A 25,384-nucleotide genomic window follows, 5' to 3' on the forward strand; every position below is an offset into this window, starting at 1 on the left:
AGAGACTTTTTCCTAGGATGGAGGTAGCTATTACGAGGGGGCATTGTTTTAAAGTGAGTGGAGGTAGTTATAGGGGAGACGTCAGAGGTGGGTTCTTTACTCAAGAGAGTGGTAGGAGCGTGGAATGCATTGCCGGAGAGGGTAGTGGAGTCAGCCTTATTTGGGGCATTTAAGCACCTATTAGATAGGCATATGGATGATAGTATAAGGTAGGGGTGGAGGTTAGATAGACCTTAGGTTTAGGGTAAAAATTCGGCACGACATCGTGGGCCGAAGGGCCTGTACTGTGCTGTGCTGTTCTATGTTCTGTTGCGCTGCTTTGTCCTGGATGGTGTCAAGCTTAAGAGTGTTGTTGGAGTTGCACTCATCCAGGCAAGTGGGGAGAATTTCATCACACTCCTGACTTATGCTCTGTAGATGATGGACAGGCTCTGGGGAGTCAGGAGGGGAGTTACCCGTTGCAGGATTCTCTACCTCTGATCTGTTCTTCACTTCTGTGACTAATTTAGTTCAGTTTCTGATCGTTGATAACCCCCAGGATGTTGACAGTAGGGGATTCAGTGATGGTAATGTCACTGAATGTTAAGGGGCGATGGATAGATTCTCTCTCGTTGAGAATGGCAAGTGTCTGGCACATGTGCAGCATTAATGTGAGCCACCACTTATCAGCCCGATCCAGGATACTGTCCACTTCTTGCTGCATTTGGCCCTGGTACTTGTGCATCCGAGGAATCATGAACGGGGCTAAACATTGATGATTGCACAATGGACATCCCCACTTCTGATCCTATGATGAAAGGAGAATTATTGCAGACATAACTCTTTGGGTTGAGGGCACTATCCTGAGGAACTTGTGCAGTAACGTTCTGGAGGTGAGAGGATTGATCTCTATCAAAATGGCTGTGATGTTACTATTTATTAACAACAGTTTTCAATGCAAGTTCATGCAGGTGAAACACTTTGAGATGAATTTTGTTGAGGCATATGCAATATAAATGTTTTATTCTTTAGCCATAAAGTGACGTTAGAATGCTCCAAAATAATAAAATGTGCTTGCAAGCAAAACAACCTAAAATACTTCTTGGACTTAAATGTCAATGTCCTTTTTCTGAGGTATTCAGCAGGCAGCCTTACAGTAAACTCGTTCTGTGTAGTGCAATTAAATACATGGGTGGAGAGCACATTACCTGTGAACCATTTTAATTTTTACCATTGGTTTGATTGCCCCGGTGAGGCAAGTTCTTCTGTCTAGCTTGCACTTCAGCATTAGGTTGGATGTCCCTTTTCTCCCATTGATTTCCCACTTCAGGTGTTAACATGCCTACATGTTAGTAGCGGAAAGCTTGTAATATGCACAGAATTGCTGGTTAAGGACATTAACAATCCCCAGTGATCACTAATACCCAGAATGATTTAAGTTTCAATGAAACTTGCACAAACATCTTTTGAATCAGGGCCAGTTTTCAAATATTCACTTATATCCAAAAAGACTTGACTTTCTTGTATTTTCAGCTACATTGTTCTGTATATTTAAATAGTTTTGTAATACTAGGCATAGAATCTAATAAACACAGGATGGCTCACCTGGTTGAATGGCATTCTAGGTCCATCACCCAACAGTGAGGGCTTGGTTGGTTGCTGAAAGGAAGGGGCTTGATGGGGTGGCCCTTGTGCATTTGAAGTGCCCTGCTGAGGATGTGCTGGCCCTCCTGATGGACCCTGAGGCCCGCCCGGTGCACCCTGGGGCCCCTGAGGTCCTGATGGTCCTTGCATGCCCTGGGGGGGTCCTTGTATTCCCTGGGGCCCCTGCATTCCCTGGGGTTGTCCCTGCATTGGAGCCCCTTGCATTGCTCTTGGGCCTGATGGCCCCTGCATTCCCTGTGATCCAGGATGTCCTTGGGAGCCGGGATGTCCTTGAGAGCCTGAGTGAACCTGAGGACCTAAACCTTGTTGAACGTGAGTTCCTTGCTGTCCTTGTGGTCCAGGGTGATTTGGGGGGCCTGGAAACCCTTGTGCTGCATGTGGTCCTTGAGGTCCCTGAGGTCCAGGAGGTCCTCCTGGACCATGAATTCCTTGTGGCCCTGCATGTCCTTGGGGACCCATTAATCCTTGTGATACTACAGGACCCTGCATGAGTGGGGGGACCTGAAGACCCATTTGTCCTGGAGGAGCTGGTGGTCTGAAATTGCCTTGCGGTCCTGAATGTCCAAGGGGCACATTCATCTGCATCTGCTGAGGTGCATGTCCCTGTTGAAATCCTTGTGCAGGCTGAGAGATAAACCCTTGTCCTTGGAAGGCCTGTGGTGTTAAAGAAGGACTTTGCTGCTGCTGCTGTGGTTGTGGTTGTTGTTGTTGTTGTTGCTGCTGTACTTGTTGCTGCTGTACTTGTTCTGCCTGCTTCTGTGCCATCCTTTCAATCTTGAGTTGCTTTTTGGAAGAAAGAAAACACACAAATTGTAAATAATGTTTACTGTCCCAATTTGTAAACATCACAAATTAACTGAAGAAACTGGGGTAGACATTCAGTCCAACAACGCTATCTTTAAAGGAAATGTATAATTCATTCCCTTGAATACCAATGCACACTAACAGCAATGTGTAGCATCTATTAGATGCACTGCAGCAACTCACCAAAGTTCCTTCCAACCTGTGACTTCTAATACCTAGAAGAACAAAGGCAGCAAATACATACATACAAATTCCTCTCTGTAAGGGGAAATAGACAGTACAGCCAACAGGAGGGGCCGATGGCTGAAAATAAACTGTATAGATTTTCTATAATCACAAAATACATACACAACAGTTCAAAATATGAACATGCAATTATATGATTGGATAATATAATCATGTGTATCAGTTTGAATATGATTGGATGATACAGTCATGTGTACAAATTTGGAATGTCAACTACATGAATATGATTGGGTAGAGATGGGGTGAGTAAAGTGTAACCTTTTGATTGGAAATTATTATTCTTAGGCATAGTCAATTGGATGCTTGTTATCAGTAAGGTTTGAGTTATACACCATTTTGAAAATGTACGTCTCCCATATATGCATGAATAAGTGTTTAAACAAAGAAACCTTTTTAGGCAACGTTATGGCATTGATAGGAGGTTTGATTCCAGCCTTGGGCAATTGTCTGTGGGGAGTTTGCACATTCTGCCCATCTCTGTGTGGGTTTCCTCTGGATGCTCCAGTTTCATCCCACAATTCAAAGATGTGCAGGTTAGGTGGATTGGCCATGCTAAATTGCCCATAGTGTCCAGGGATGTGCAGGCTAGGTAGGTTAGCCATAGAAATGAAGGGCCGAATGGCCTGCTTCCGCACTGTAGGGATGCTATGATTTTATAAGTCCCAAGTAATGCTAACTTTCCATTCTTCATTCCTAGCCACATTTTTACTCATTCGTGGGATGTGGATATCGCTGGCTGGGCCAACTTTTATTGCCCATCCCTGGTTGCCCTTGAGAAGGTGGTGGTAAGCTGCCTTCCTAAACCATTGCAATCCACGTGCCATTGGTTGACCTTCAATGTTTCTGATCAATGGTAACACCAAGGATGTTGATAGTAGGGGATTCAGTGATGGTAACACCATTAAATATAAAGGGGCACTGATTAGATTGTCTCTTATTGGAGATGGTAATTGCCTGGCATTTGTGTGCTGCGAATGTTACTTCCACTTGTCAGCCCAAGCCTGGATATTGTCCACAACTTGTTGCATGGACTGCTTCAGTATCTGAGGAGTCACAAATGGTGCTGAACATTGTGTAATCAATGGCAAATATCCCCCCTTCCAACCTTGAAACGAAGGGGAGATCATGGATGAAGCATTTGAAGATGGCTGGGCCTTGAACACTACCCTGAGGGCCTCCTGCAGAGATGTCCTGGAGCTGGGATGACTGACTTTCAACAAACACAACCATCTTCCTATGTGCTAGGTATGACTCTGACCAGCAGAGAGTTTGCCCCCGATTCCCAATGATTCCAGTTTTGCTAGGGGGCCTTGATGCCAATCTTGGTCGAATGCAGCCTTGATATCAAGGGCTGTCACTCTTACCTCACCCCTGGAATTCAGCTCTTTTGTCCATGTTTGAACTAAGGCTGTAATGAGACCAGGAGCTGAGCGGCCCTGGTGGAACCCAAACTGGGCGTCACTGAGCAGGTTATTGCTGAGCAGGTGCTGCTTGATAGCTCTGTTGATGACACCTTCCATCACTTTACTGATCATCGAGAATAGACTCATGGGCAGTAATTGGCCGGGTTGGATTTGTCCTGCTTTATGTGTATACAACACATCTGGGCAATTTTCCACATTGCGGGGTAGATGCCAGTGTTGTAACTGAACAAGAACAACTTGGCTAAGGGAGCGGCAAGTTTTGAAGCACAAGTCTTCAGTACTATTGCCATTATTAATATTTAGCACTATTTTGACGACTACAGATTTTAACGTGGATACAACGCAAGGGACAGTGACAGGAATGTAACCATATCGCTCTGCAATTGAACAGTGGGTTTTGGTCAGTGAGCTGAGAGATATGGACAATAAAGTCCTGTGCAATTGCTACCTCCACTGAGCTGACTAATCTCAACAGTGGCAAAGAGACGAGAGAAACAACTGGTCTCAAAGCCGCTGTGATCACACTGCAGAAACTATGATTTGGAAATGTTGATCTGTGTGAAGAAAATAGAGCTCAAATGTGATGGCCCTACCTGTGGTCATATTGGTTGCTAATGCCAGAAATTCTTGCATTAAACATCAATGGCTGAGGCCATATCTTCACAAATTTTCAGTTGTAGCTCAAGACTAAAGTAAATTAGGTAGAGTTGAAGTGATGAGGCAGAGGAATCCCATTGTATAGAAAAAGTAGCTTGTGCTACTGGGAACTGAACAAGTTATCCAGCGCAATATTTCCTCTGATTTTCAAGTGTGGTGCCTGTGTTTTCTGACTAGCCAACTGCATGGCGTCAGTGTACATGCACGTAGTTCCCCACTTAACCTGCATGTGAGGTCTTTTACACGTGACACCTTCACTTTTACTTTGTCCTTTGGATCTGAGGCCATCAATTCGCATTCAAAGATTCAAAAAGACCAATGATCACTGACAACTTAGTTTGCATTTTCCTTCACATTAACAAAAACATCTGAAAGCTAATCATCTCAAGTAAGGCTCTACAGAGTCACTGAAAAAAAAAACTGAAGCACTCAGATTCTAAGTACTGAAGAAATGAAGATCTTCTCTAACCTCTAACAGCAGAGGATTCGTGTACTGTAGAGCAGCCATCTCCTGTTCAATTTCTGCTTGAGATTTCTTCTTTTCATCCTGTTTTTTCTCTTCTGCTCTCTCAATCTTTGGCTCTTCAACAGGCACAGTGAGAACCTTATTCTGAGACCACGCCTGTAGACATAAGGTAGAGATGGTATAACATTCAAATCTTTTTCTATCTTCAAAACTTTTCCATGTTTCTCTCATTTCAAATTCCTAACAGTTTACTATTTATTTCAGTCACTGAAATAGATTTACTGTGGCTGGTGAGGTTTTGTTTGCTGTTGTACAGAACAGGGCCAATCTGTTTTCTGTAAGGCAGGAATATGTTGCGTAGTTGGTGCAAATTGGTTGTTTAGTACGTGCATCTCATGGAAATTAGGTACCTTGTATATTCACCATCCTACTTGGTAAACCCTTCCTCCTGCTCTCAAAGAATAGGGCTCTGTAAGCAGTGGCAGCTTCTATCCCCTTCAGCAAGCAGCCACCCTCCTTATGCATGAATCTACACAATGTACAGTGCTGGGCCAGTGAAGTACAGGAGACCATACCATTGCTGATGAAAGATCGTCAGAATGGAATGTTAACTCCATTTCACATATTTTTCTGCTTCATAGTGCATCATGTGTTAAGGATTTCCTGCATTCAAAGCAGATCAATTTTACAAATGATGTCATACAGGTGAGAGTCATACTGAGTCTAACTGACCTGTTGAAACTGAACAGGAATTGGCTTTGCATAGGGAACTTTCTTCTGTATTACTTTCTTCTGATCCTTGAGCATCATTTCATCCATGCCCCAGTCCAATCCTGGGATTGCCATCTCCACTTCGTTCACCTCTTCTTTGTCTGTGAAAAATCATGCTTTAGATGGCTATGAAACTAAGCAGCACATTTTTAACATACTTTTAGTGTGACTCATTTTTACAGACTATAAGTGCAGCCAAAGCCTTTTTAAATGAAAGAGTTGCTGGAATGCTAAGCCTTAGCAATACCAAATAAAGGATTTTATTTTGTACCTTTAGCAAACTATATAAACATGTGCTGAGGTGCTGTACGAGATAAACTGTGGAACTTCCCTGTTGAATTTTATTAAGTATTTAATGCTTTAGTAATATCTTAGTTTAAACTATTTCTGTTTCCCGGCTCACATGCCAGTTCTTTTAACTTTGCTCTCTTTGTGGACTAACTGCCTGCTGAGATACGGTGTCATTGGAAATTGATCCAAAAGACACTCTCTTTACGTGACAGTCGAGCCAGCAATTATTCAACTATGTAGGCTACCATTTGTGACAAATTTTGAACAGACTGACTGTGAGCATGGCTATCCAGATGATTCAGCTTGTCAAAAACACTCAAAGATGCATGCAGTGCAGGTCCAACTTCCTTACTGACAACACTAAATTTCATGTGATGTACTTACTGGCTTGTTCCAGCTCCAAGGCCTGTTTCAGTTGCTCAGGAATGCCCATCCCAGGAATACTCGACAAACTGTTTGGCTCAATGTCATCTGCAGAATTCCAAATGTGAAAAAAAGTTCAGGGTGTGTACAGGGAGTTGCATCTTTATGAAATGCCGTGCTTAAATGTTTACTTCCCTTTCCAGGAAGTGTGAGAGGCAGTAAATAGCTCCCGTGCTGGTCAAATGCCAGGTTAGTGAGTAGCTCAAATTTGCATCACATTTATTATGAAAAATATTTCTGATGAATTATTGTAATTAAACTTTGCATTTACAATACGTGCAATCTTATTGCAGGCCCTGGTCATATTGTATGATATTCCATCCATTGTATAATGTTTTTTGCTGGTGTATACATCTTAGCAGAAAAGACTTAACTTAGGCAATGAACAGTATAGCTTGACTCCTCTCACTATTGACTGCGCTGTACATAATATATTCTGATGTTCTTATTCTATCCTTACCATACTCTCCTACTGCTTCATCTGACATCCCTGGAAGCAGGTTGAGATTGTAGCGATCCCTCATTTTATCACCAGGCCTGTTTCTCGTCCAGAATTTGCTGCCAATAACAAGTTGCATGTAATTTAACGTCTTGATAAGTTGACTTTAGAACATAAAGAACATGTACTGAAGTTATAGCCATTCTCAATTTCCGAACATAGGTTGACCTCTACATTCAACAATTGGTCGAATTAAGACATGAAAACGCTGGAAACAGCTCCTTTAACATTAGGCCCTTACTCTACATCAGCTCCTATGCTTACCCCCTACCATAAACTTTTATCACTAATGGTTCCCAAGATTGCAATCGGTTCTTGTATGTGATATTTGAATAAACAAACAAAAAATGGCTATAAAGAATTAGGTAGGCATATATAGCTGAATAGACTTAGAGCAGTCGCTAAAGATTGTTTCATGACAACCTAAAGAAAGGAGTCAAATAGAAGCATAACTCCAGATCCGAAGACAAGGTGTATTACTTGTTCACATGGTTCATCCAGTTCCCTTAATATTTTTAAAATCTTTTCTTCCTTTGTCAATTAAGGTCATACCTGGTGTGGTCATTGGATCCTGAACAAAGTATGTGCCCAAGGGGGTGCCAGGCCAGACTCCAGATCATTCCTTCATGAGCCATTTCCATGCCTCCAACCTCCTTCTCCACACTGCAATCAGATAGGTCCAGAAAGACAGTTTGCCCAAATTTGTTTAAAATACAACAGGAAAGAATGGATTAGATCAGGACAATGTTACAAATGAAAACCTGGTTTCATCAAGTCTACCGCGTGATGTGGATGGAAGACATTTTGCAAATAAGTTGCCTTACTTTTGTTGACATCCAATTAGTTACAGTATATGCAGACCAATCTGGCAAAACTATACAGGGATCCCAGCTTTCATGGAGTAAAGTCAAAAGAACAGGAAAACAATCAAAGTATATTTGTTTGATGTGATATTTGTTACATGTAGATCACATTTCCATATTTTACTCACCCCACGTGCCAGAACAGCAAAGACCCATCTGATCCTCCACTAGCAAACAGCCCTTCATGGACTGGGTGCCAGGCCACCGCTGTAAACAGAGTGAAGTATGAGTTAAAGTAAGGCCACAAACTGAAATCATATTATACTGCAATGTAGCTGTACTATGATACCATTAACAATTTGAGGGATTTTGTTTTGTCTACCACTTAAAGGTTAAATATGAAATAAAAATTGGCTCAGATGTTCGATCTTGAAGGGTTTCTATGTCAGGCCAAAGTATAAAACTGAACAGATCCATCTCCACTTTGGATGAGAGCCAGTTTTCAAATTAACTGAGTCAAATTTTTCTGGCTGGTTTCTCTCTGAAAAGCTCATATATGTAGTCAGCAGATTCAGATGGACAAATTCATCATTCCTCATATTAGGAACATTGGGGAGGTGATGGCCTGGTGGTATTATCACTGTATTGTTTAGTCCAGAAACCCAGGTAATATTCTGGGGACCCGGGTTCAAATCCTACCACAGCAGATGGTGGAATCTGAATTCAATTAGAAAAAAATCTGGAATGAAGAGTCGGAGTTTTACAGCATGGAAACAGACCTTTCAGTCCAAATCATTCATGTTGACCACATATCCCAATCTGATCTAGTCCCATTTGCCAGCATTTGGCCCATATCCGTCTAAACCCTTCCCGTTCATATACCATATCCAGATCCCTTTTAAATTCTGTAATTGTACCCGCCTCCACCACCTCCTCTGGAAGCCTGTTCCATACAGACACTACCCTCTATATGAAAAAGTTACCACTCAGGTCCTTTCTAAATCTGTGCCCACCCCCCACTTTAAACTTATGACCTCTAGTTTTGGATGCCCCCACCCGAGGGAAAAGACCTTGGCTACTCACCATATCCATGCCCCTCATGTTTCTATAAACCTTTATAACATCACTTCTGTATTTATATACACCAAACCTGTTATCCATAGCACTTCTATTTCACTAGGAACATCCAAAACTTTTACTTCTCTGACAAAAAGATATGTACACCACCAAGGCACTATAGCCACTTCCCGTGAATTAGTTTCAATATTCATTATAAATGTTCAAGTTTGTCCATGGTCAATCAATAAATTGAAATTTTCATATCCAAAAAAAGCAACAATGAGAGAAAGGCTACAATTTTGAAGAAAGATTGAAATGTACAAAATATTTAAAGCGATAAACAGTATATAGACACACGTAAGGTGTTTACCCTGGTTAACAGGTCTGGAACCAAGGTCACAATGTAAAATTAAAGTGGATGTCATTTGGTACCAAGATTAGGATAAATTTCTTTCCACAGAGGATGGTAAATCTTTGGAATTCTCTAACCCAGAGAGTGGTGGAAATGCAGTGTTTGAGTGTTTAAAGCAGTAGTTGGGAAATATCCGATTATCAATGGGTTACGGGAACAGTATGGGTAGAAGGTACTGAAGAGTTTGATCCATCAGTAATAGGTGGCAGAGCAGGCTCAGTGGGTTAAATGGCCAATTCCTGTTCCTACTATCCAAAGACTTCTGACACAGAGCCACTTGGTGGTTACAATTATATTGTGGCAGCTGAAATGAAGCAGCACAAATGAACGGGAACTGTCAACAGAAAAGTGAACTAAAATTTTATAAAACAGAAGGCATAACTTTCGAAACTGGTATCCATTCTCTCTTGCGCCCCGAATCCACCAGTCTGCTGTTTCCACCCTGGCAACTGCTATTAGGGATAGACAATAAATTTTGGCCTAGCCAGTGACATCCTCATCCCATGAATGAATAAAAAAAATTGGAAATATGAGGAGGTGGCCAATCAGCTCCTCAAGCTTGTTCTATCATTCAACAAGATTTACGAAAAGATTATGGCTGATTATCTACCTCAATCCAATTTTCCTACACAACCTCCCCCACCCCATTCCTGGATCTCTTTAAAATATAGAAATATATTGATTATCGTCTCGAATACACTCCGTGACTGAGCTGCCACAGCATCTAAGGTAGAGAATTCCAAACATTCTTCAAACTTCGAGTAATGTAATTCCTGCTCATCTCAGTCTCAGACTAAGAACTAAGTGCCTTATGATCCCTGGTTCTATACCCTACAGCTAGATGGGTCCTTCTTGTCCCCAGCCTATTGATTCCAAAATCAAAATAGCTCTGAAAAACCACATTTAAGTTAAAAGGAAGTAATGTGGGTTATAATAAACTTCTACTAATTCAGAATATGAATTTTTAGAAGCAAAATGCTTCTAAATAAAGCTTATATATAAAGGGTGGGGGGTAAGGTTTATTTATGATATGGTGGGAGAGTTTAAGTTTTATATATGGGGGGCAATAAGGTCTATATCTGGGGGTCAGGAATACTTTTTTATGTATGGACAGAGAATAAAGTTAAAAGAAGATGTGGGATAAAATTTATGAAAGGGTGGGAATAACATTTAAATACAGGAACAGGAATTAGGTTTGTTTTGAGGATAAGGTTTATATCAGGCACTCGGGATTATGATTTATAACAAGGGCAAAGAATAGGGATTATGTATGGGGCAAGGAAGACGTTTTATGTATGGGGTGGAGAATAAGAAGAAATTGCAAGTAATTTGGCTCTTGCACAGCACCAAATACTTCTATTCCCTTTGGGATAACAGCTTATTAATTCAAATATGATGGCAAACATACAAGAATGGTATATTCTACCACCTTATAACACAGGGACTTAGTTCAGTTTGGTATATATTTGGGTCTTGTACTACTTCTGTACATTTGTTGGTTCCTTAATGCAGCTTGGCAGGATGGTAAAGAAAGTGAAAGTTCAGATTTCTGCTCAGCTGCTGTTAATTTACTAAAATGTTGGCAAAGGAAAGATTACTGACCTGTAGCCTCTTTTTTGTGGCCTCTGAAGACTTGAAGTTCCTCCTTCAAGTTACGGATGTCAAACATTTTGCAGAGGTGATCACGAGATGCTGTGAGAAGCCAGTTCCCATTCTGATTCCACTTAACCTCCATCACTGTGTTTTTGTGGGCATGACTGGGGAGAGGTGTCACAATGACCAGGGTATAAAAATTACTGACGCTAGAAAAGAAGATTTAGCACGGCAAAGTATACTAAATTTAAACATCTTTCCAACTCCCTGGCTATCATACTGGCACAGGGACGCAAACTTTTTTCATTGCTGTAACCTCCACTTTTATGGAAGACAAACACGTACAGCACAGCAGGAGGCCAATTCACCCAATTTATCTGTGATAGGTTTATACTGGAACCTTCTCAAAAGACCTGGTTCTTCCAATGCTCCAAGTATTTATCTAAATTCTCCCTTGATAGATATAATAGTCTCAGCTTCAGGTATTCCAAGATCCTACAACTTGCTGTACATAGAAAATTTCTCCTAAGAGCTCTCCTCACTGCAATAATGTTAAATTGATGTCCTCTTTCGTATGATTCACATTTTTGAATTCCTTTTATAATTTTAAAAAAATCCACGAAACCTCCTCTTCGCCTTTGCTGCTCTTGTCAGATACAGCTGCAACATCTCAAGACTCTAACTGTAACTAAAGGATCTCATAATTGGAAATCTGTTCATCGGATGTTCTTTATCTCAACAAAATTAGATGCAGTTGCAGAATCCAGCTTTCTCTCTCAAGGGAACTCTATCTTCTCTGTGTACTGCAGTGCTCCCCACTCCCTCTTTTTAAGGCATTTAATCCTAAGATCTGGCCTTCTATTATACTATTCCCTGTTGAAGCCTTTTCTGACAACGTAGTTAGAGGTGTGTTGGGTTTACTTGTTGGCCCCACTAGCAGCACATGGTTTGCCAGATTCGTCCGATTTAATAACAGGCTTTATGTTTTCTGTATTTCTGTCCTTCTAAGTACATATTCCTTCCCTTTCCCAGATTAGTACTTTCTGTAGAAAGTTGCCCCTTCTCTCAGGCACTGTGTTGTCTACAAAACTCCAGTTCCTCTATTGCTCCAGGGCTCTTGTCTCTCCTCTTGCATCAGGTGTTACACCTCATTGCCCCCACACAGTATGTTCCTCAGAGCTCCATTTCACACCCGTCACTGAAATCATCAGCACCACAGAAAAAGGATGTAGGAAAAGAGGAAGCTAGCTATTTTGTACTATTTTTATGAGAGGTTTCTCAAGGGAAAAAAAACAGAAGATGCATATATAAGAAAAACTATAACTGAGCAGCAGTCTGCGTGGACCGATTTTCACGAGTTTTTGCAATGCTCATCAGAGCTTAGTACACAAATAAATTGATTTTGTTTTGGATTAAGAACCACAGTAAATAATTGATTCAGCAAAAATTAATCAACAAGAACAGACTCCAATGGTAAACAGTTAAACATAAAACACAAGGAGAATTAACCAGTTTTTCAAATAAAATTAAACAAAGAATTGTGGATGCTGGAGATCTGAAACAAACAAAAATAGAAATTGCTGGAAAAACTCAGCAGGGTTTAGCAGCATCAGTGGAGATCAAATGCTGCCAGGCCTGTTGAATTTCTCCAGCAATTTCTGCTTTTGGGACAATTTTCTCAGTCTCGATCTCATTTTGCAAACTAAGACTGCAGAAAAATTAATCTTGAAATTCCTGTTCGACCTTGATAAAAACCACTTCCTTCTTGCTTACATTTTAATGAAGTTGATCCCATCTTCTCACTGGATCAGAAACCATTCTGACATTATAATTATCATCTAGACCATAAGACATAGGAGCGTATTTACATTAAAGCCATCATCACTTACAGTGTTGCAAGACTCTGACCCGTCTTAGGATCCCAGAATTTGATTGGTTGTTGGCTGTCTTTACTTCCTGACACAACCAATCCCTTGGTAGGATGCCAGTCTACACATTTCACATCAGCACCATGTCCTAGTGGGGGCACAAACACAACTGAACATTATTCAAGGCAAACTACACTACATTCTTGCTATCATTAAATTGTGCTTTTCAACCCACATGCCCATTTGATCAGAAATTGGCTAACTGCTGGTCACTCAGCAACCATCTTTACCACCATCAATTCAGCAATGGGTACCCCTCTATGCAAGCAATGCATTCAGCAACTAAGCCTCACTGCTCAGTATATCTTGTTCACCTACTTGGCTCAGCAAGTAATGCTATTTGTCCACCCAACCATCCAGACAACTGCTCTACAAGCTCTGCAAACATTCAGCTGCAACCCTACTCCCAGCAGGTAACTCTACCCCAACACACATACACCTTCTCAAACATTTGGCAACTAACATCACCAGTCAACATTTTACACCCCTCAACGCCCCAGCTCAGAAATTCATAACTTCATTTTACCATTCCGTAGCAACACACATTTGTTCACACACAAGAGTTGGCACTACTGCTGCACAGAGAACAGTTACAGTGCAGAAGGCCATCTGATTCATCGTGCCTGCATCAGCTGTTCAAATGAGTCATATTACATAGTGCCAATCTCCAACTTATTTCTTCCAAACCCTTCTACACCATTTCTATCCAAATAATAATGCAGTGCCCTCCTGAATGCCTCAAATGAACCTGTCTCCACATTTCCAGACGGTGAATTCCATGCCCTAACTACACGTTGTATGAAAATGTTTTTCCTCACATCACCCTTGCTTTTTTATGCACATCATTTAAAACCTATGCCCTCTCATTATTGTTCCCTGCATGAGCAGGACTAGGTTCTCCCTACCTACCCTATCCAGCCCACTTATGATTTTGAAAAAACCTCTTATCAAATCTCACAGCATTTTTCACTCCAGGGAGAACAGTCACAACTTCTTCAATCTATCCTCATAACTGAAGTTTGTCATTCCTGGATCCATTCTTGTAAATTGCTTTTGGACTCTCTCTAATTCATTCACAATTTGCACATAGTCCAACAAGTGTGTTATACAATTTCAAAATTAGCTCTTGTACTCTACATGCCTATTAATAAAGCCAAGGACACACTTTGTTTTATTAACTACTCTTTTCACTTTTCCTGCCTTCAATGATCTGTGCACATATACATCCAGGTCTCTCTGCGTCTATGCCCCCTTTAAAAGAGTACACCCTAACTTATATCATCTTCCAATGTTCTTCCCATCAAAATGCATCACCTCACACCTCTCTGTCACCTGTCTACCCACTCCAACAACTTGTCCTTTTGGAATGCCACACTGTCTTCTTCAGTTTAGGATTCTTCTAAGTTTTGTGGCATCTGCAAACTTTGAAATCGTCCAATGCATATCAAGATCCAGATCATTAAGACAAATCAGGAAAATCAAGCCTCCCAATACAGCCCCGAGGAAGCTGCACAACAAAGCAGACCAAAAAAAAATCCATTGACCATTACTCTCCATTTTCCTAACACTCAGTCAATTTTGTATCCATGTTGTTACTGACCCTTTTATACCATGACGTATAATTTTCCTCACAAGTCTGTGCGGGGCATCGTATTAAACATCTTCTGAAATCCATGCAGACTAACTAACAGCACAACCACATCAAAACTTTGTTACCCCTTCAAAAATACACCAAATTAGTTAAACACAATTTCCCCTTTAGAAATCCATGCTGACCCTTCCTAATCGACTCATTTTCCATGTGACTGCCAGTTCTATCCCGAATAACTGTTCCTAGAAGCTTTCCCACCACCAAAGTTGAACTGACAGGAAGGGCAGGTTTGCTCTTGCCATTCTGGAAATAGCACTTCTTTGGCTTTCTGTCCCCCGAATCCAAGTGCACATAGAGAAACCATATAACTCTTACCACTTGTCCAACACATTCACCCCAGACTCAGGATTTGTATACTCAGTTATGAATTTAGCTGAGAAACTAAGGTAACCCAAAGGCAGTCTTGACCCACCATCTGACAGTTATTTAAAGCAGGGAATATAACTATGAGGAAATAATGCAAATGTTCTACTTTAATAGATCATGAACGAAATCTATAAATGCATGATCATTTTGCTACATGCTGGAATGGGAAACTGAGCATGTCCCTTTTCACTGTTTACTTGCAGGCATCAGCGAGGACTACAGCCCATGTCCACAATATATCTTGATGGCTTCAGCCCAGCATCCACAGAGATTTACAGCCAGACTCTTAGTCCTTCAGCCATCAAAACCTTTACACTCACATACAAGGTCTTTTGAATCTCACCTCTTCATATACTTCAGTTTTTTATCTGTACATTTAGACCCTTTGCTCTTCCCCAACTAGACTACTTCTTGTTCCTGCACTCTCCACATTTCACAATTGGTGGTAGAGCCTTCAACCATTAATCCTTGGCCCCATATGGATCCTCCCACCCACCCTACCACAAGCCACCTCATCGTTCTCTTTTCGATCACACTCCCAGCCATCCTTCCAAACCATTCAATGAAAAAAAAAAGAAAAATGAAGAAAGAATTAGAATTTTATATTGCCCTTCACAATCTTGGGCCACCCCCAAAGCACTGAGTTAGTTTTGATGTGTAGTCACCTTTATAGTGTAGGAAAGCCACCAATCATTTCAAGCACAGCAAGCTTCCTCAAATAGCAAGCTGATATTCTGCCTTCCTGGTGTTAGTTGAGTGTAAGCTATCTTTCGGGACACTGGGAAGAACTCTCCCAGTCTTCTTTGAATTGTGCTATGTGATTTCATACATCCATCTCAGAGGGGAGATGAGGCCAAGGATTAAAGTCTCCTCTGAAAGACAACACCACCTCAGAAGTGCAATGGAGTGTCAGCCTGGATTGCGTGCTCAAGTCCCGGAGTCAACCTTGACCACACCATTTGATTCAGAAGCAAGTGTGCATTAGTGAAATGTGCTGCAATAGTTTGGTGTGATAACTGTCAGCTGTTCTTAGTACATAAGAAAAATCATAAAGCTTTCAATTTTCTTTGGCTCCTAGTCCCATTTCAGATTGGAGCATTGAGCCTGCATTGCTACAACACTCCTTTACGAAATGCAAAACTTGCTGAAAATAGAGCCCGGACCGAGGACTTTGAAAGCAGAGAGAGAGACTTGTACGATAGATACTTTAAGATTACATTCCATGAATGGGTACATAACTATTGAAAGAACAGTTATAGATGGTGCCATGGAACCAGGGAATAAACCACTGACTGAGGGATGGAAGACAAGTATAGCGATTTACAGCTGAGAGCACAGTGCCATATAAAAAGGCTATATGTTGACTTGTACTCAGTTCCTGTTTCAATAAGGGTCTATTCACTCCTCGACATTAAACCTGCAAACTTCTCAAAAACGGCATGTGCTGGAGCAGTGAGGAAAGGTGAAGGAGATGCAGGGGTTCAGTGAGCAATTGATGTAACTGTGGCTTTACCAAATATACAATACTGCTGAAAGGGTTAGAGCCAGTGAGTGGATTTAGTGGAGGAGGGGAACAGTTCCAAGATAATGGTTTGTTGAGGTCATTCCCTCACTCACAGACTTAGGTCCAAGAAATTAAAACATGAACTTTTTGTAACAGTCAACATTTATTTTAAATTTCATTATTTGCTGGAAATGTAATTTGCCATTTTTCTTCACTGTCCTATTTTTCAAAACATTGGCAGTAACAATGACTTCAATAAAGCTTTTCAAATTTGCCTCCAGCTTCTCCTGAAATAATTTTAAAAATGGGACCGGAGCATAAACTGCTTGGAGCTGAAGAAATGTATTCTATCAGTACTGCTGAAAGATAGTGTGACATATATAAACACAGAACATGTATATGACACACATTCCTAATTATGTTGGGGCCATGAAAATGGAAGGCATATCCTGTAATAAAGCAGCTACAGGCATCTTCCCTTGATGACTCACTGAGTTTGACTGGCACCCTATTTCCCTCCACCACCAATGCACAGTGGCAGCAGAGTGTACCATCTACAAGTTGCACTGCAGTTACTCACAGGGCTCCTTCAGCAACAACCCTGACGACCACAAAGGATGCATAGGAATACCACAATTTGTAATTTGCCCTCTAAATCACACATAATCCTGGCTTGGAAGTATATTTCCATTCCTTTACTGTCACTGTGTCAAAACCCTGGAACTCCTTTCCTAACTCCCACGGACATCAGCAGTTCACCACCTTCTCAAAGACAACTGGGCATGGTCAATAAATGTCAAGGCAGCAATGCCCATATTCCATGAATGAATTTTTAAATAAATGTTTATCCATTGAGGAACTGAGTGTTGCATGAGGAAGATCCCAGGGTCAACTCCTGGTGAGTACTTCTAGCCTCAAGTAGCTGGTGATACTTTGTAGAAGTGCAAGCTAGCAGCTTCTGCATTAATTCATGTTCTTTTTGACACATAAAAACATGGATATGGTAATGTAGTGCTTCTGATTTAGTCATAGCCTAGAGGTCACGGCTTCAAATTAAACTATGGTAAATTCAGAAATTTGTTTATTTGTCATAGTCAGTCCCAGAAATGTTTCAGGTATCGTTATGGATATCCCACAAGTTCACTAATGTCTCACTATTATATAGTATGCTCCTTGTTGATTTTTAGTGCGCTCTGAATTGTCATAGCAAACCACTCAAATGTAATATGATCACTTGGTATTTATACCCGAGAAACAAATTAAGAGAAATTAAAGTGCAAAAGGTTGCCAGATCGCAGTAAGCTGCACCATGGCACAGAACCAACACATTTAGAGAGGAAAACTGGCAAGTAAACGGAAATACGCTGTACAATAATTTCCAAGTGCTAAGATTTATAACAATATGCAACATTAACTGTTTGGCCTTCTTTTGAAAATTTTAGAGCTGTAGATAAAGACAGGCTGCACAATATTTTTAGCTGAGACTCATCAAAGTTTACAATGACATAATTGTTTCTCAACAAATGCTTGTGATAAAGCCATTAGAATGGAAGGAAACTGCATTAGAGAAAGAGGAAATAGTTATTCCCATGGTTTCATCTGTGAACCCAAGAAGTGATGTGCCACAGTGAGCATTACAGTACTTGTCTAATGGTGAATTCAAACTTTGGTCAGGGATGTACAATCTTAACATACATCAGAAACAAGTTATTTGCACTCTATGACAAGACACTGATTTACAGCAACTGATTAGTCCACTTGTAATGTTTAATGAAATGGAATTCCAAGCTTTTCCCTCTTATTCCATTGGACATTACTGCATCAGCACAGATAACCTGTCAAAACACATATGAATAGGGAGGATATTAAAGATTAGTACCCTTCCGTCAAATGGATATACATGGGACTATCTCTTTCAATATTTAGCATCATAAATAGCCATATTGACCTGGCTGTCCCAATGTGTTCATCTAAAAATCCTTCTGTTCAAATCCCTTTACGATATTACTTTCTTGACACATACTTCAGCCCCTTCTCAACTTTTGTAATCTTGTTCAACTTTACATACCAACATGCAGCCATTACTCTAATTTTGAACTTGGATGGAACATACTGTTCCACACAGGACACTACTCAAATATGAAAGTTACAACATGCAGCTTTGTTCCCAAACAAAGCAAGCAATTATATTTTTCCTAAACAATACTGTGATGCTGAGATCAACAAAATAAATGTTTCAATGGAAGAGGTACGCAAAGTCGGATATGCAGAGCTGCAAAATATCAGGTGAAATGAAATTCAAAGGCAATATTTACAGATGTGATTACATTTATGCTGTTCAGGTACAAAACAGGATACAACAACCAAGCAATCCCTGCAAACTAGTGTGCAAGAAGTGTGAATCCACAAGTGCAAATGGGTCAAAAATTACTTGTGCAGGGTTTAAGGGTGAAATGACATGTTTCTGTCTTCTGACACTCTGAGAATTTAAAACTCCCACTGCTATCAGGCTTTAAGCACCACTCAAAAAATGGCACTTGCCAGACCATTGATCAGGAAATGGGATAGCAATGGACATTCAATATATGTTAGTTAACTGGCCCAGTAACCTAGGTGTTCACTTTAACAATCCAGTTCAAATTCTACCATGGCAAATGTAGATTTGAATTTAGTTCATTAAATAAACTTGGAGTTTAAAAGTTTGTACTGGTAAAGGCTGTCCGATTGTTATAAAAACCCACTTGTTCACCGATGTCCTTTGGGGAAGAAAACCTAGGGCCCTGACCTGTCTGGCCAGAATGCTGCAGGTCTGAAGTCAATGAAGTTTACTGTCAACTGCCCTCTGAAATGACCTAGCAAGTTACTCAGTTATATCAAATCACTATTAAAAAAAAACACAATAACTCAAAAAGGTGGCACACCGTCACATTCACAAGGGCAATTAGGGATGTGTACTAATTCTGGCTTCATTATCAATAATCATAAGGAATAAAGAATAGGGAAATTTCTCACCTGTGGCTCACAGCTGGCAATGTGATTCTCAATGTGCTTTTTTTTAAAAACACAGCTGTAAGCAAGCTAGAATAGCTTGAATTCCTAACTTGTAAAAATTGTCAGCCTTGTTGCTGACAATGTAGAAACCATTTCCACTTGGCAGTCAATCTTTTTGAGGTGATAGCGATCAGCAGGAAGATGACCAGTCCACCTTGCTGGAGGAAGATTTTTGGCTCTTTCAGTCTGTCTCAAGTGCCCCACTTGCAAAGATGAGAAGTTCCATGTCACATTGAACTTTTCTGCTATAGCAACAGATTCTGTCTATAAATGGATGTCGAGAAGTGTTCAAAGCAAGAAAGTGCTGCAACTGAATTGTCCTCACCCAGCAGGATTTTAGTTGATGTCATCTGATCTTGTAAATGCTGGCCAAGAGGGGAAACTGAAGCCAAGCAGGCAAATACATTAACCTTCTATCCCCTCTCCTTTACAGAACATAGGCCTAGTTCTACGGCTCTTTTACTTCGAAGGCTGCAGTAAAATCTGGGGAAAAAGCATATTCTGGACTACGGCCACGAGGTATGGATAACCTGTAGACCAGGCAACTGCATCAGCTGAAAGTGATCTTAACCATCAATACTGCAAAGTCCATATTTGGAAGGAAGCATTTTCCCCACTAAGGATACCTGCACTCTAAAAAATGGCTGGATGATCCCAATAATTCTCCAAAATGGCATGGATGCTCCTACAGGATTATGCTGGGGAGGGGGCCTACAGGTTGCCATTAATTCAATAAGGACCTGTTCATTAAGAATGGAGAAGCTACCTAATGGTATCAAGAACTGAGTAGATCAATGTGCTAAGATCTATGTGTCTTTGATCCACTTTCCTAAAAAACAAACCTCCAGGAAAGGAAAGCAATACCAGGACACAATAAAGAGTGGATGGGGTAGTGGTGGACAACTATTTAGTAACATTCTAAATTACTAGTTATCTCACAACATATTCAGTGGTTTCATGAACACAGTGAATGAAGAGTGCAGGAGGGCATGCAAGATGGACCAGACTTATCTAAAATTAAGGTGCCAACTTGGTGAAGCTGTAAGACAGGATTACATGACAAACAGCAGAAGCTGCATGTGATTTAGAGACAGAACTAAGTCCTCCCACAACCAATTAATCAAATCTAAGCTCTGCAGTCCTACCACATTAATTTTCTGTTATCATTCACAGCTAAACAACTAAGAGTAAAGATGGGGGTGTGCCCAGAAAGATCCCCATTCTCAATAAAAGGAGAGGCCAGCACATCAGTGCAAAATACAAGGCTGGAGCATTTACAAACATCTTCATGCAGAATCGCATCGAATTACATAATCAACCATCTGAGTCTCCTTCTGGGGTCCCGAGCATCACAGATGTCAGTCTTTTTTTTCCATGCACTTCACACGATCAAGAAATGGCTGAAGGTGCTAGATGTTGAAACATTCTAGCAATAAAACTGAAGACCTGTCCTCCAAAATTAGTTGCTCTCCTGGCCAAGCTTTTTGCTATAGCTATAGTATGGTCACCTGCCATTCTTTGACTCTTTTTTGCCTTTATTCTTTCACGGGGATGGCAAGGTCAGAATGAGTCGTCCATCCCTAACTGCCCTTGAACTGAGGCACTTAATAGTCAACCACATCACCTGGGTCTAGAGTAACATGTGGGAAAGAAACAGATTTCCTTCCCTAAAGGATATTAGTGAACCAGATAGGCTTCTACAATTTACAATAGTTGTAATGATCACCATCACTGAAACAAGCTTTCAATGCCAGTCTGACTAACTGAATCTAAATTCCATTAATCTTCGTGGTGGGACTTGAACCCATGTCTCCAGATTAATAGTTTGGTCGTGGAATCATTAATCCAGCGATATTACCACTAGGTCACCATGCCCCCCCAGAAAAGATACGTGAAAAATTGCCCAGGTATGTCCTGTTCACGAAATGCAGGACAAATCCAACTGGTCAATTTCTGCCCCATGAAACTATTCTTGATAATCGGCCAAGTGATAGACCGCGTCATTAGAAGTGTTATCAAATGGCACTTGCTTAGCAATAACTAATGCTTAGTTTGGGTTTTTCTACGTCCAATCACCTTCAGCCTTGGTTTAAACACATGAGCTGAAGTCCAAAGGGGAGGGGAACATGATGAACCTCGAAACCAAGGCAACCTTTGACCAAGTATGGCAACAAAGAGCCCTAGCAAAAACTGAACCAATGGGAATCAGAGGAATGCTCTCTGGCTGTTGGAGTCATGTCTTGCGCAAAGCAAGATGGCTGTAGTTGTCATTGGGCATCTGTCTCAGGATATCACTGCAGGAGTTTTCCAAGATATTTTCTAATCAATCTGTTCAAAGATGTTACACATCTCTGGAACAGGCAGCAGTTGAATCCAGGCTTTCTGGCCCAAAGGTAGGGACCCTACCATTGGTCCACAAGAACCCCAATAGTTTTTCAGGATAGTATCCAAAGCTCGACCATCTTCAATGCTTCATGAATGACCTTCCCTCTATCATAGGTCAGAGCTGGGATATTTACTGATAACTGAAGAACATTCCGCACCATTCACAACTCCTCAGGTACTGATGTAGTCTACATATGTAGACCTCAATAACAGCCAGGCATGTGACAAGAATATTTGAACCATACAGATGCAGACTATGGCCACCTCCAACTAAAAAGAATCTAACCATGACATTCAATGGCATTATCATTGCTGAAACACCCAGGATCAACATATTGGGGTGTTATATTGACCAGAAAATAGAGTGGACCAGCCATATAATTCTGTGACTATAAGAACAAGTCAAAGGCTAGAAATTCTGCATATGTAACTCAACTCCTAATTCCACAAAATCTGCCCACCATTTACAAGGCAGAGTGTGCTGGAATACTTTTTATTTGTCTGGATGAGTGCAGCTCCAACGACAGCCAATAAGCTCCATACTGCCCAGCAACTAACTTTATTGGCCCCATCCACCACCTTCCACAGTCACTCCCTCCACCACCGACACACAGTGGCAACAGTGTGTACCATCTACAAAATACAGTGCAACAATTCAGCAGGGATCGTTCAATAGCACCTTTCAAACCCACACCTCTATCCCCTAGACAAACAAGAGCAGCAGGCACATGAGAATACCACTATCTGCAAGTTCCTTCCAAGCCCCTCACTGGACTTGTGATCCAGAGGGCCAAGTTAATAATCTGGGAACATTGGCCCCAATCCCACTACATTAGATGGTAAAGTTTAAATTAATGAATGAATCCGGAATTGAAATCTAATCCCAATGGTGAGACCATTACAACTACTTTTGATTGTAAAAACCCAACTGGTTCACTAGTATCCTTCAGAGAAAGAAATCTATTGTCTTTTCTTAGTCTGGCCCACATGTGAATCCAGACCCATGGCAATGGGCTGACTATATCTAGATTGCTGTTCGTGTAAGGTCACTGACTCAAAATCCTAGAACTCTGTTCCTAACAGGACAGTAGATGCACCTACCCGTCATGGACTGCAACTGTTCAAGACAGTGGCTCAACAATAACTCCCAGGCACCCAGGGTTGGGCAAAAAATGTTAGACAAGCCAACAGTGCCCACATCCTGTGAATGAATTTTAAAAAATGCTCTTGGTTGATCTATGTTCCACGACTGTTTCAAGACTAATGTACATATTAAGTCAAGTGGTGGTTTGCATTTGGTAACAATAAAATGTCACAGTGAAATTCTGTCTGCTACCGCAACAACAATGGATTTACATCAGAGTGCATAGACGATGATTAGGTCATGTAATCAATGATAATACTGCTAATTGAATAAAAATTGGCTTAGAAAACAAAGCAAGTGATAATACATAGGAAAGCCTCTGACATCTGTAACAGTGACCAAAAGAGGGCTACAGGGACTTTCTCTGCATTGCATTTTGAATAAATGACATGAAGACTATTTCCAGGATATTTCATCAAAAATGGAGACTGCCAAATACTCATTGTACCAATGTCCTGATGGATTCAAGGACAGGTAAAGAATCAGGGTAATCAACCATTAAAGGGGAGGCAATGCTCCATGCAGTATCAGTAATTGCAAATTTTCCTCCTTTTTTCTTTCTGGGAAGATAGGGATTTGAGGGATGGGGTAGGAGAAGCATTGTCAAACTTGCATTGTGGTTGGATAGAGTTCATGAAGAAGCAAGGTTTCTATGGTCTGTAGCAGAAATATGATTGTTCAATCAAATGGCTTTTTTTTTAAACTCCATGCTCACTCTGTGTGTCTTGGCATTTTGAGCCAATGTTTTGTTAAAATCTGGGTGTGAAATAGTCCTATTATCATTAAAACAACTCTGTCTTTCCTCTGAAGTTTAGGCAACTGATCAACCATGTACCACAGGAAGTCATTTCAGGAAAGTTCTGCTCACCTCCATGGGTGTTTGGCAAATGTCCCTGATGCATTTCTTTTTGCTTCATCAGATTTCTACCCTCACATCAAATACATTCTTAAAAGGGATTCTGAACTCCACATGCATAACTGCTATTGAAACCTTATTTAAGGAATCACACGTAGACGAGTCTGCATCTTGTTGAATGTATCTATTGCAAAAGGGCTACAACGTGAGGAGTCACCTCAGTTGGCTAATTGCCATTTGTCAATGGAAGAACTTAATCCAATTAATTTTGTAAATTTTCATGTGTATTTTGGGCAAAAGAAATGTTTATAACACTGAGAAACTTGACAGAAGAAACTTAAGCTGAAACTGATTTTTAATACAATGCAACTATGAAAGAAACTCTGGAAAACTTTGAATGTGTTGTGACAAATTGAGTTCCTGACAAACAGTGCTCAGTTTTGGTACTGTACCAGGACAACGCAAGAACCATCAAAACCAACTGCTATGGCATGGTTTTATTAAAAGGTGTCTCAAATTGTTCTTCCTATTTTGTTAATAGCCAACAATTTTGATGTGGAGATGGAAAAAGTAAGCAATAAAACAATATGCACAGAGGTCAGCAACACATAGATTGCACAGGACAAAACTCCCGGCCTATGTAAATATCATGAGGCACAATTACATTTTTGACTTGGTTGTTCATCCAGTTTAAATCCTGTGGTCTGGAGGTTTGGAAAGGTTAATTCGCAATTTGTTGAATAAATCCCAAATCACAAACTGATTCCGTTAGGACTGGCAGGTTCAGATCTATAAAAGTTAATAGGGAGTTAGGTTTAAATTTTACATGGAGTTTGCTGTTGGCTACATGACATTAGCACCAGGAGGTTAAAAAGTTTGGCCATTCCAATCAATTTCACTCACTAACTGCCACTTAATGCATTGAGCTGTACAGCTTGGCTAGTTAAACTGAGCTGCTGCAAAGCTTTGAGGAGTATAAAAAAGCAGAAATGAAATGTTAGTGTTCTGGTACTGGTTGAAGAAAGGCCAATAAGAAGAAAATATTTTCCCTTCACTCATGATTAAAAGATCAGCGTGGGTTACTTCATAAAGCAAAGTGAAGTCCATTTTTTTTGATGGGGAACAGTTTTCATGGGCTATGGATTTCGAATTAACGTTAGCCATGGTTCAACTGGTCTGAGTCAGAACATTACGGGTTCATTCCTCACATCAAACTTGAACATAACATAGGCCGGCACTTCAATGCAGTACTGACAGGGTTGCACCATCAGGCATGCTACATTTTGGATGAGTTATTAAACCAGGATTGCACCTGTTCAGATTCCATAGCACTATTTGAAGAGTAAGGGAGTTCTTAGTGTCCTGGCCAATATTAATCCAATAATCAATACCTAAAGACAAATCAGA

The 25,384-nt window shown here is 40.7% G+C and overlaps 1 protein-coding gene across 2 annotated transcripts in view; it reads right to left on the minus strand.

Annotated features, from left to right (window-relative positions):
- wdr33 (WD repeat domain 33) overlaps positions 1-25,384 on the minus strand; it is a 104,470-nt gene that overhangs the window by 21,674 nt on the left and 57,412 nt on the right. For both annotated transcript variants that reach the window (XM_020511131.2, XM_048604225.1), the window contains 9 exons: positions 12,982-13,108; positions 11,102-11,256; positions 8,217-8,295; positions 7,778-7,888; positions 7,187-7,284; positions 6,688-6,774; positions 5,974-6,113; positions 5,245-5,397; positions 1,585-2,427 (listed from right to left, as the gene is read on the minus strand). In XM_020511131.2, coding sequence (XP_020366720.2) covers positions 1,585-2,427; positions 5,245-5,397; positions 5,974-6,113; positions 6,688-6,774; positions 7,187-7,284; positions 7,778-7,888; positions 8,217-8,295; positions 11,102-11,256; positions 12,982-13,108 — 1,793 coding nt within the window. The remainder of the gene's footprint in view (positions 1-1,584; positions 2,428-5,244; positions 5,398-5,973; positions 6,114-6,687; positions 6,775-7,186; positions 7,285-7,777; positions 7,889-8,216; positions 8,296-11,101; positions 11,257-12,981; positions 13,109-25,384) is intronic.

Source organism: Rhincodon typus, chromosome 13 (assembly GCF_021869965.1).
Source record: "Rhincodon typus isolate 14 chromosome 13, sRhiTyp1.1, whole genome shotgun sequence".
Taxonomy (NCBI): Eukaryota; Metazoa; Chordata; class Chondrichthyes; order Orectolobiformes; family Rhincodontidae; genus Rhincodon; species Rhincodon typus.